The sequence below is a fragment of the Apus apus genome, chromosome 5 (assembly GCF_020740795.1).
Source record: "Apus apus isolate bApuApu2 chromosome 5, bApuApu2.pri.cur, whole genome shotgun sequence".
In the NCBI taxonomy this organism is placed as follows: domain Eukaryota; kingdom Metazoa; phylum Chordata; class Aves; order Apodiformes; family Apodidae; genus Apus; species Apus apus.
In genome coordinates, this window is record NC_067286.1 from 30,349,966 (window position 1) to 30,361,926 (window position 11,961).

The 11,961-nt window shown below is 47.0% G+C and overlaps 1 protein-coding gene across 2 annotated transcripts in view; it reads right to left on the reverse strand.

Annotated features, from left to right (window-relative positions):
* The window catches only part of PLEKHD1 (pleckstrin homology and coiled-coil domain containing D1), a 31,443-nt gene extending 21,894 nt beyond the window's left edge, over positions 1-9,549 (reverse strand). For both annotated transcript variants that reach the window (XM_051622047.1, XM_051622048.1), the window contains exon 1: positions 8,957-9,549. In XM_051622047.1, the coding sequence (XP_051478007.1) occupies positions 8,957-9,108 (152 nt within the window). In that variant the 5' untranslated portion in view covers positions 9,109-9,549. The remainder of the gene's footprint in view (positions 1-8,956) is intronic.
* Between the last annotated feature and the right edge of the window lie 2,412 nt (positions 9,550-11,961).

Here is an 11,961-nt window from a genome sequence, read left to right on the forward strand (position 1 = left end):
TGACTGCCTAAACTCACCTCTTGTTCCTGACCACTGCCTGACAAAATCTCTCTAAGCAGAACAGCATGACTCAGTGAAAAATGTCTCTTCTGCACTGTGGATTCATCAAGGTCTCACCTCTGTGTAAAACAAGGACTGGTATTTTCTTATATATTTGCATAAGTGGCAAAGGCAGCCACGACTCCTGCAGCAGGCTCATGGCTGACCCTGGTCAAGGCAGACACCAGAGACCTCCACAAAGCAGACAGGGCTTGTTCCTGCTTCCTCCTGTCCACACCATTTCTATGAGCAGCACCCTTCTGCTTTCCTTTTTCTTTTTTCCTCCCATCTCTTGCCATTAACTCTATGACACAGATTTTGTATAAGTGCCTGCATCTTCACTATGTGTCTCCAATGCCTGATTCAACAAGGACTTGACTTTTTAGACGTTTCTGTTACCCCATCTGCAAAAAAATACTGAAATAATTTAAAGAACAAACAGATTCTTCCTGGTCAACGTACTTGCCCCAGTGGGTCAGAGCGTGAACGAGATAGAATCAGAGAATCATTAAGGCTGGAAAAGACCTTCAAAACCATTAAGTCCAGTTGCCCACCCTAGAACCCCTAACCACTCTCCCAAAGCACCATGTCTACCCATTTTTTGTATGCCTCCAGGGATGGTGCCTCCACCACCTCCCTGGGCAGCCTGTTCCAATGCCTCACCACTCTTTCTGTGAAGACATTTTTCCTAGTATCCAATCTGAACCTCCCCTGGTACAACTTGACCCCATTTCCTCTTCTCCTACCCCTGGTCACCAGGGAGGAGGCCAATACCCTCCTCACTACAACCTCCTCTCAGGTTGTTGTAGAGAGCAATGAGGTCTCCCCTCAGCCTCCTCCAGGCTGAACAGCCCCAGCTCCCTCAGCCTTTCCTCATAAGACCTGTTCTTCAGACTCCTCATTAGCCTCGTTGCCCTTCTCTGCACCCTCTCCAGCACCTCCATGTCCTTCCTATCCTGTGGTGCCCAAAACTGCACCCAGTGCTCAAGGTGCAGCCTCACCAAGGTCAAGTAGAGGGGCAGGATCACCTCCCTGGTCCTGCTGGCCACACTATTCCTGATGCAGGCCAGGATGCTGTTGGCCTTCTTGACCACCTGAGCACACTGCTGGCTCATGTTCAGCTGGCTGTCAATCAGCACCCCCAGGTCCCTCTCTGCTGGGCAGCTCTCCAGCCACTGCTCCCCAAGCCTGTAGAACTGCTAGGGGTTGTTGTGGCCAAAGTGCAGGACCCTACGTTTGGCCTTATTGAGACTCATGCCATTGGCCTCAGCCCATTGATCAAGCCTGTCCAGATCCCTCTGCAGAGCCTCCCTGCCCTCAAGCAGATCGACACTCCCTCCTGACCTCGTGTCATCTGCAAACTCACCAAGGCTGCACTCTATCCCCTCCTCCAAGTCATCAGTAAAGATGTTAAACAGGAGCGGCCCCAGCACTGAGCCCTGGGGCTCACACCACTCGTGACTGGTCACCAACCAGATTTAACTCCATTCAACACAACCCATCCAGCCATCCAACCAGCTTTTTATCCAGCCAAGTGTGTGCACATCCAAGCCACAAGCAGCCAGTTTCTCTAGCAGTATGCTGTGGGAAACTGTGTCAAATGCCTTGCTAAAGTCAAGGTAGACAACATCCACAGTCCTTCTCTTGTCCAATAAGCAAGTCACCTTGTTGTAGAAAGAGATCAAACAGGACCTACCCTTCATGAACTCATGCTGACTGGGCCTGATTACCTGGCTGTTCTGCATGCACCATATAATGGTACTCAGGATGATCTGCTCCATCAGCTTCCCTGGTACTGAAGTCAAACTAACAGGCCTGTAATTTCCCAGATCATCCTTCCATCCCTTCATACATAAGGGGGCTACATTGGGTGATTTCCAGTCTGCTGGTACCTCTCTAGTCAGCCAGGACTGCTGGTAGGTGGCTTGGTGAGCACCCCTGCCAGCTCCTTCAGCACCATTGGGTGCATCCCATCTGACCTCATAGATCTGTGCACATCTGCATGTTGTAGCAGGTCACTGACCATCTCCTCCTGGATTGTTGGGGGATTGTTCTGCTCCTAGTCCCTGTCGCCTAGCTTAGGGAGCTGAATTCCCTCAACGTATCTGGGTCCTGTTACTGAAGGCTAAGGCAAAGAAGTCATTAAGCATCTTATCCTTTTCCTCACCTTTCATCACCATGTTTCCACCTGCATCTAGTAGGGGATGGAGGGTCTCCCTGGTCTTTCTTTTGCAGTTAATATATTAATAGAAAATGTTCTTGTTGTTCTTTACCATGGAGGCCAGATTAATTTCTAGCTGGTCTTTGGACCTTCTAATTTCCTCCCTGCAGAGCCTAACAGCATTTTTATAGTCCTCATGAGTGGCCTGCCCCTGCCTCCAAAGGCCATAGATTCTCTTTTTCTCCCTCAACACCAGCCAAAGCTCCCTGTTCAGCCAGGCTGGTCTTCTCTGCCACCAGTTCACCTTACAGCACGTGGGGATGGCCTGTTCCTGCACCTTCAAGACTTTCTCCTTGAAGAGCGTCCAGCCTTCCTGGACTCCTATACCCTTCAGAACAGATTTCTAAGGGATTCTGGCAATCAGGCTACTGAACAAGTTAAAGTTTGCCCTTCAGAAGTCTAGGGTGCCAGTTTTGCTGCTCCCCCCTCCCCATCTCCTGGCACCTCTAAAAATAGAGAACTTTTACAATTCATGGTTACTGTGCCCAAGAAAGCCTCCAACATCTCCTACCAGCCTTTCCCTGTTCACAAAGAGCAGGTCCAGCAGGGCATCTTGCCTGGATGGTTCACTCACCAGCTGTGTCAGGAAGTTGTCTTTGACACATTCCAAGAATCTCTGGGACTGTTCCCTCTCTGCTGTGTTGTAGTTCCAGCAGACATCAGGGAAGTTGAACTCCCCCACAAGAACAAGGGCAAACGTCTGTGATATTTCACCCAGATGTTTATAGAACAGCTCATCCACCTCACTGCCCCGGCTGGGAGGTCTCTAGCAGACTCCCACAGCTATATCAGCCTCATTGACCTTGCCCCTAATCCTGATCCAAACACACTCAACCTATGGGCATAAATACAAAAATAAAGAATCAAAAGCAACACACATTGTGAAATGGAAGAAAGTTTCTTCATCACTTTTGACAGTGTTTTCCATCTGAACATCCTTGATAAACAGCTGCAAGAAAGGTAAAGGCACTGATCGTTAACTAAACTATGTGTGGTCTTTAATCTAAACGTTAACCCACAGTTAAAGCCATTCTTCAGTTTGTTACCTACTTTCTGTCTGCTCAGTGCTCCTGATAATCCCCATCGTATAGATTATGCTCCAGTGGAAAACCAAAACAAAACAAAACCAAGGACAAAGCATGGCACAGATCTCTGAGAATCAGTGTTCCTCTGGCAAATTAATGAACTTTTAGATCCCTGACTTCACAGATGTGGAGAGAATCTGAGGGGATTTGGAATGAAAATACACAAAATAAGAGTTAAAAAAAAAAGTAACAAAAAGTGCACAGCAAACAACGAAGGAAAAACATTGAAAATCTGGTTATCTGATGGACATAATGTATTTATGCTCAGACCATATCCTCTCATCTATCCTTACCCAGCAGGCAATACCTAAGTAACTAAGATAATTACTTCCACTTTGACTTTCAGGACAAAGTCTTCATACACAAAGCAACGATAATTGATACAGCCTGATGGAAAGAGGGATGAAGTGAGGGAGTAGAGAAGAAAGAGCTACAAGACTTAGGAACAATATAAGGGCTGAGCAGCAGCCACGTGAGCAGGAACAGAAAGAACAAAGGTGGCCAAGGGAGAAGAAGGAGATACACCCAGTTAGGACTGGGTCTAACAGGCTGGAAATAATGAACATGTAATTCAGTTAGGCACAGGCAGGCCAGCAGAAAATAAGGGAGAACCAGAAAGACAAGGGAAGATTTGAAATAAAACCAAGAAGCTGAAAAAGAAGAGATTAAAAAACAGAGCAGCATTCAAAAAGTCTGGAGAGCAGCAGTGAAGGTGGGAGGTGAGGATACCCAGTACAGCCATGCACACTCCTGCATGATCGACTCCTTTGGGTCACCCATCCCCTGTTGCTACATCCTGCACTAAGAAACCACCAAAACCGCAGTGTAATTAAACTGGAACAGGAGAGGGACAGTAACAACCCAAGCAACTTGCATGTAAAGCCAGAGATGTGATCTGCCAGGATTAGACACAACAGCTCCACACTGGGCAAGTAGAGATACCTGATCTCTGGGGATAAAGTGCTTCCTTTGTGTCACAGAAGGATAATGAGATTAATTAGCTAATCTTTGTTACAAGTTTTTCAAGCGCCAATGGCTCATGTAGGTATTTACATTATAAAACTGCAGTGGTCTCACTGGTCCTTCCTTCCAAAGGTGGTTTTCTGGGCACCAGTCCAGAAGCAGAGGTAGTGAATTCCAGTTATTAGATCAGCCCAGTTCTCTCTCCCTGAGGACAGCTCAGGAAAACAACAGGCAAAAGATTTTTGTCAGTGTATCAGCTAAGAGACCGAAGTATCTGTCCCTCACTCTTCCTCTCCTGACAGCTCCTGGCTTTCCTGCCTGCCTCCTGCCCTGGCAGCTGGAGCGGTGCCCAGCCCGGCAGGGATCGGGAAGGGGTGGATGCTTCCTGACCGCAACCAGCTGAGTGGGGAGTCTGGGGGGACGAGGGGGAAGCTCCTGGTCTGCTCCACTCCCAGCCCCGGTGCCTCCGCAGCTCCTGCTGCCCGCCCTGCATGCACGCTGCTCTGCAGCAGGAATGTGCTGTGTGCTTTCTGGTTTTCTTTGGGAAGAAAATAGCCCTGAACGATTATCCTTTCCATCTGTCCTGAGACCACATCCAGCGACTGTTGGTAGCCACTCTGCTGGACAACAAAGTTTCGTGCATGCTTTGCAGTGCCACAGCCAGGCCTGGTCCAAGAGAAGATACCGTTTCTCTTACGAGTGTTGTGTTTCGCTCCTTTCAGCAGCAACCTGGCATCTCTGATGGATTTACTCAGAGATGTATTTTGTGTGTTGTTCTCTTTTCGATTCTTCATGCTCCACCTTGCTTTCTGACTTGGCTGACCACTGAACAGATCCCTCTTGGACCCTGAGGTCTCACACCTGACTTGTGACAGTCAACTCAGACCCTGACATTTCTTTATAGGGCCAGGATTAGTCACAGTAGAGGAGGACGTGTCACTTGCTACCTGCAAAGCTACAGCATGACATTCATGTCACACCCAGGGCAGGTATGTGCCTTGTGCCTTTCATTTCTGGCTCCATGCCAGATGGATGCTTTTACCAGTACAACTTTTGTAGTAGGGAAGAGGCTAAATTACTTGTTATTAGTTGGAAGGAAGAATGGAGTGCAGTTTGGTGGGAAGAGGAGGACCACAAGTCAATGACTCTCCAAAGCCACTCCAGCAGTGATCCAAGCTTAGACAGCTCAAAAGCACCTGTAAACTCAGAAGATGATCGTGTCTTTCTTTCAAGGATACTGGGGTTGTTCAGTCTGGAGAAGATGAGTTTGAGAGGAGACCTTCCTGCTCTCTACAACTACCTGAAAGGAGTCTGTAGCAAGGTGGGGGTCAGTCTCTTCTCCGAAGTAACGAGTGATAGGAGACTGCCCAAAGTTGTGCCAGGGGAGGTTTAGATTGGATATTAGGAAAAATTTATTTACTGAAAAGGTTGTCAAGCAGTGACACCACTTCCCTGGCTACCCAGGGAAGTGGTGCAGTCCCCACCCCTGGAGGTATTTAAAAGACATGTAGATGTGGTACTTGGGGACATGGTTTTGTGGTGGACTTGGCAGTGCTAGGTTAATGGTAGGACTTGATCTTAAAGGTCTTTTCCAACCAAAACAATTCCGTGACATAACAAGGAAAGAAAATTCACATTAGCCAAGGAATGTAACTTCTTTTGAAGAGATAGGAGCTAGGACACTGCTAATGGCATGTCAAAATAAAGCTCTGAAAGGCAGCGTGCTCAAATGACAGACCTGAAGACAAACACAACCGTGTCAGTCCAGTGCCAGGAGCACCCAGCCCACTCTGGGTCAGTACCTCAGGCAGCACACAAATGCTTAGGCTGCTGGACAGACCATTCCAAGGGCAAGGAAAAGGACTGAAAGTGCTCCAGACACCTGCCTCATGTCAAGTCTTACTGTCCTCACAGGTGCCATCAGATGCCAGTGCTGACTGAAACAAGGCTCTGCTATCCTTCCCTGCTCCCTGCATAACCTCTACTGTTGCAAAACCCCCTAACCTGGGATTTATCTCCAAAGCACTGGACACTGTGCCTGGACTTTTTCCCTTGATCTGTTATCCAGTCAGCCTCCATCCTTCCTTTAAATATTTGCTTTTCTTCTCAGTGTCCTCAGCAGCACTGTTGCTACAGTCAAATGAATGGGATCAAGCCAGTAAGTGTCATGCATCTCTTAACAGCCACACAGACCACCTGCATGGCTGATGGCCTGATGTGATCAATCCTCCCGTTACATGCTGGTTTATCTCCCACAGCTTGAAAATACTTCCTTGGGACAGTACAGATAGTACAGGGAGTACAATTGTCCAGTGCTAAATTACTTCACAGCAAAGGTACTACCTGTAAATACCAAGTAGATAAAAAGTAGTAATCCAAGATTTCAGGACAAAATCTACATTGCTTAGAGATCCAAACCTGAACTGCACCTAGCAATAGTCCAGTTTTTCCCTCTTAATTTAACTGGAATGGAAAACATCTCTTCTGCTTTTCATGACATAATGCTCTTGACCAGCTGTGTCATGCTGGGCATAAGGGGCAGGGGGGAGAATGGATTAATTGCTCCTTATCCCCCCATAATATCTGACTTAAAATAACATGCAAGATTTTTTTACTTAAAGGAAATTCCTTCTGTGATTAAGAAATTAAAAAAAAACTTATTGTTTCTCCTGTTCCAGTCTTTTGCTGCGGAAACCACTTATTTCCAAACCCTACAGATTCTGGGCGTTCATTTCCCACTGTCCTGTCTCTGGTCCCGCAGGACCATCAGCTGCCATGCTTGCAGATAGCCTTCCATATCATCCCTGCCCCATGTTCACCTCCCCATCTCCTCCCACCTGCTGTCACTAAAATATTTACCACTTGCTGAAGATGGGAAAGACTTCTAGGAATAGAACACCACTAAATAAATAATGACAGAGAAAGAAAAGAGGGACCATTTGCCTGCAATAAATTTTGATTAGGAAGAAGAAAGTCTTTTAAGAATGTCTCCTCCATGACAAACTACCTTCCCCTCCATTACTCTGTTCACTTCTGTAACACAGTAACATTAATTTCCTGATATAATTCATTTAAATATCAGCGTTTGGGAGCTGAGTAGGGAGCAGCAACACAAACTCTCCTGGGTGAAAAGAGACCATTGTTTTTGGAGATGGGGAGAGGGGGAGAAATACAGAATAAAACCTGCACACAGGTCAAAGATGGCTACAAACACAAAAACACTTCCCAAGCAACATTTAACTGTTTTTCAGGCCGTGTCATCTTCACATGTTTAGATGGGACAGCACTGTGGTTACTACACAAAGCAGAACTGGGAAAGCTGGGTTAAGAAAATGATTTGATGTGTTGTGTCTACACTATAGCTAAAAGGTACCCACAAAACGTAAATACCAGAAGTGGCCGGCAGGCATTGCTCGTGTGCAGGGTAATGTATTCTTCCAAAAAGCCTTGAGACCCACAATGCTATAAAGGCTGCAAAACTGCCTTTCAGTTCCAGAGGTAGCTCAGGCTTTCTGTGCTGCCTTTTGTTAATGACTCATTTGTGCCTTTCCCTAATGGAAAGATGAGGGGCAGGGAGAAGAAAACAATATGACTTTGCTTTTCTGGCAGACTTTTTCATCTGCAGGCATCAAACTACTAAAGGCAGTTAAGTACTACTATCCTTCTCTAATAGAACACAAAAACAAATCCTGGGTCATAATACACCTCTCTGGCAGTCACCAGGTGAAAATGCAAGTTTCTCAGCTGCTAGTCTTCTAACTAAATGATGTCTATCAGCAGTGACATTAATCTGCCATCAAGAAATGCTGGAATGCTTAATCCATTGGATCCCGTACCCCCAGTGAGCAATGAGAAAGAGCTGTACCATGTTTCTGTGTGAGCACCCATTCATCGTGTCTCATCATTTGACAACCAGTAGAAAACTCTCCTGTGGGATTCAGCGATTCACCTACAGAAACTACACCGACTTTAGCCTCAAACTGCCCCATCTCTTCAGTATTATAGAACATATTTCTTTCCTCGGTAAAAGGTTATAGCAAGTGCTTTCCAGCTCCAAACTTCCTGGCTGCTGATACACAACACACAGCAGCCTACAATTTCCTGGCACCAGATGGGAGATAATTCAGACCCACCTTCCCCCCAGGGAAGAAAGTCTGGTTTTGCTGTTTCCAGGGTGCCATCACTGCCCTACAGCAGAGCAGAACTGATGCTGGTCCACAAAGCCCTGCAGACCATACACACACACAGTCCCACAAGCACAGTCACTTCTTCAGCCTAGCCAGCTCACACCCAAAGGACTCAAAGAGCTTTAACAAGTGCTAATGAACAAAGTGAAGCACTTTAGGGGCAAAATAGATGAGCTGACTCTTCTTCTTTTGTGACATGATCATGGTATTATTACCCAGAGGCATCCCCACCCTGAAGCACAGGTAGTACAGGCTCTGGGCAGGTAAAGAAGCAAGCACACTGGGATGCCACGTGTGTAAAGCAGACTCACAAGAGCAAGGAAGCTATGCCCAAAGCTTCACCAATCCTGGGCCCTGCCTGACTAGCCACACTGGAAGACCCAAGCACCCAGGCCGTAACCAACCCCAGCACCCTCAGGCTTTGTGCTTCACCTGAGCATCCCTCAGTGACTGTGGCTTACCTCCTGGACCACTTGGCCGACTGCCTCCCAAAAGGTCTCTTCCAGAGCACACCGTACAGCTGCACTTTGGTGCTGATGTCCAGAGCATCCGAATCCGCCTGCTCCATGGAGGGAGAAGGGGATACGGAACTGGATTTTGAAGCAAACATCATAGATGCATCTGGTTCTGACTCTCCCCCCTCTGTGGCAGCTCAGAGAATCCAGTTAAGTGCAATGACCCAGAAGGATGTAACCAGCCGCTCCGAGCGGCAGACAGAGAGACTGGGCTACGGTTTGAATCAATAACTTGACTGCTCAGCACTCAGTCAATAATTCTCTCCCTGATGCACAGACGATGAGAGTTTCCTCATTGCGTATGACTTCCTGATGCATTACAGACAGCACATATCCCAGCCCAAGGAAGAAAGAAAAAAAAAAAAGAAGAGTGGAGAGTGTCAGAGATCAGGAACACAGAGAGACAGAAAGAGCTCATCAGAGAAAGCTTCCAGCCAAAATACCTCTGCACCAGAGCCAGCCTGGAAGGTTATTTCACTCGACATTGCAGCACCGCAGGCAGAAATTAGGGCAAGATGGATGTTTTACTGTCAGGCATCTCTGACACACAGTCCCAAAAGCTTAAGCTTGGAGACAGGTTCTTCTCATTCGTCCTGAGGAAAATGGGAGTGGAGTGGGTGGGAGCAGGTAAGTTTAATCCGATTCCCTCTGCCATCAGGAAGCTTTTGCTGTGCCAGCCTGGCACTGCCCACGCGGGATCAGTTCACGTGGCTGCTGGGTTTGGCCTGGGCAGTGCCCACGCTGCGCACCTTGCTCAGCCTTAAAGGGCCACTGCTGAGCAAAGGCACAGCATCAACGTTCTGGCTTGCATCTTGATGGCAAGCACAGCCTCTGCCCTGCCTCTGAGGTGCCAGCTCCTTCTTGGCCACAGCATGGAGACACAGGAATATGTCACACAGTTCAGGTGCATTTCCATTAATCTCCTCTTCAGTGCTCCTGCAATAAACTTTTTATTCTGGTTCCCTAAATCCTTGTTCCTCTCTTGAAATACTCCCTCCCTACACAAACAGTCCTCCAAAAGAGCTCCTGTCTTTTTTAATGGCCACAGGAAAGCACATTAGCATCACATTGTTCCTTTCTGCATCCTGCCTTCCCTCCAGGATTAGGATTTGGGGATGAATTGCCTACTAAAGCATCTGGAGTTTCGAGCTATTACATAAACAACACAGACACATACATGCTGTGAGGCATCTGCTCCTGTTCTGACCCATGCCATCCTATGAGTACCAATGTTGATGCTGTGGTTGCCAAATGTCAGCCCCTGCCAATGCAGTTATTCAGAAGTGACACACTGCAGACACACAGGCCTTTCTCATTCCCAGAGATTAGAAACCTGGGATGTGCTGTAGGCTAGATCACAGCACTAGACACAGGCCCACTTAAATTTACATGGTCACAGGGACCTGCAAAACATTTTAAACAGAGGAAACACAGGCTGCCTGCCTCACTGCCTGCCTGCATTTGGTGCTGGGGAAATTACAGATACAGGTCCCTGACAAAATTTGCCATGGATCACTAAAGTGAGGGAGTCAGTAAACTCAATGCTCTGTTACTTTCTCTCACACTGACTGTAACAGGCCTTTTAGTCCCAGACAGGACATGTCCCAAGCAGCAGTAAAACCCACCTCAGAGTGACATTAAGGGAGAGGGTGGGGAACAGAAGACAGTAGCAGAGATTTCTCCATCTCACCAGAGCCCCAGCTCTTTAATACAACCCTAAATTGCAGAAGAGTAGTATTAATACTGTAGTGACCATTCCACACACTGCACTGAAAAGAAAAATACTACTCATAACGAGGGTTTCAGGAGAGGGAGAGTTTCTCTGAAATTAGGTTGCACAATGGGTAAAATGGATTCTGCACCCCACAGCACCACCTTCATTTATAAATGTGCAATGAAATGCCACAGAGCTCCTGTGTAAGGATGATCCCTTGCCCCTGCCATTGTACTGCAGCAGTGACACAAAGATCTGTTAGCAGTGACCTGCAGTGAGGAAAAGCAAGTTTTCATCCTTTGCTTCTTTACTTAAATTTATCTTGTAGAGACAAAGAGAAAAAAGGTCTCCAGCTTCATAACTAAAACATGCAGACACTGTTTTCTCTGGAAACTTCTAGGACAAGCAGGGGACTGAGCAGTCACAGCAAATTCTTCAGAGTGGCAGGGAAAAAGCAACTTGCTTTTGTAAAGTGACCAGCAATACCAGGGCAGGAAACAGCAGTGGGGGGAGTTCTTTAACTGCTGGTGTCCAGATAAAGTAATTTATAGTAACAGTGGTTATGTCAACATTTCCCTTATGTGTGTATAATCTAAATAAATCAGGGACCCATCTGAAGAGCAGGAGAGCATCACAACAGGTCAGAGCAATTTGCCTCTCAGAAACAGAAGACAGTGGCATAAGGATCAGCTCAAAGGTTCTTCGGTGTTACTTCTGTCAGATGCAAAACTCAGTTCAACTGGCCAGGAACTTGGAGATCAAAAGAACGGTGTCATAAAACCCAGACAAGAGAAAAGGGTCCACCACAGGGGGAGAAGAGACAGTTGGGTCTCGCAGAAGTGTCTTCTCCAAACTCCGGGGGACAGAAATCCTTAGGGAAGCACAAGGAGACTTGGTTTTGCTGTAGGATCTTGCTGAAATCTAACAGCCATAGAGATAAGCCATTTGTATTTAATCTGGGGACTCATAATTGTTTAAGAGCAGAAGAAGAAGACCTGTGTATATGAGACCCTAGCAGGACAAGCATGTGACACCAGTGCAAAGAGAGTAACGCAGAGCTTGACTGCATTTTAAGCAAAAGGAGACATAAGCCCTTGTACCAGACCCACAAGAGATCCCTTCTGTACAGTTCTGGCCAAACAGCCTCCTCAGTCCTGAAGAGATGCAGAAAAGAACTCCAGGGGTGATCACAGGTATAGTTAACCATAGTACACAAGGAAATTAAAAGGTCTCCACT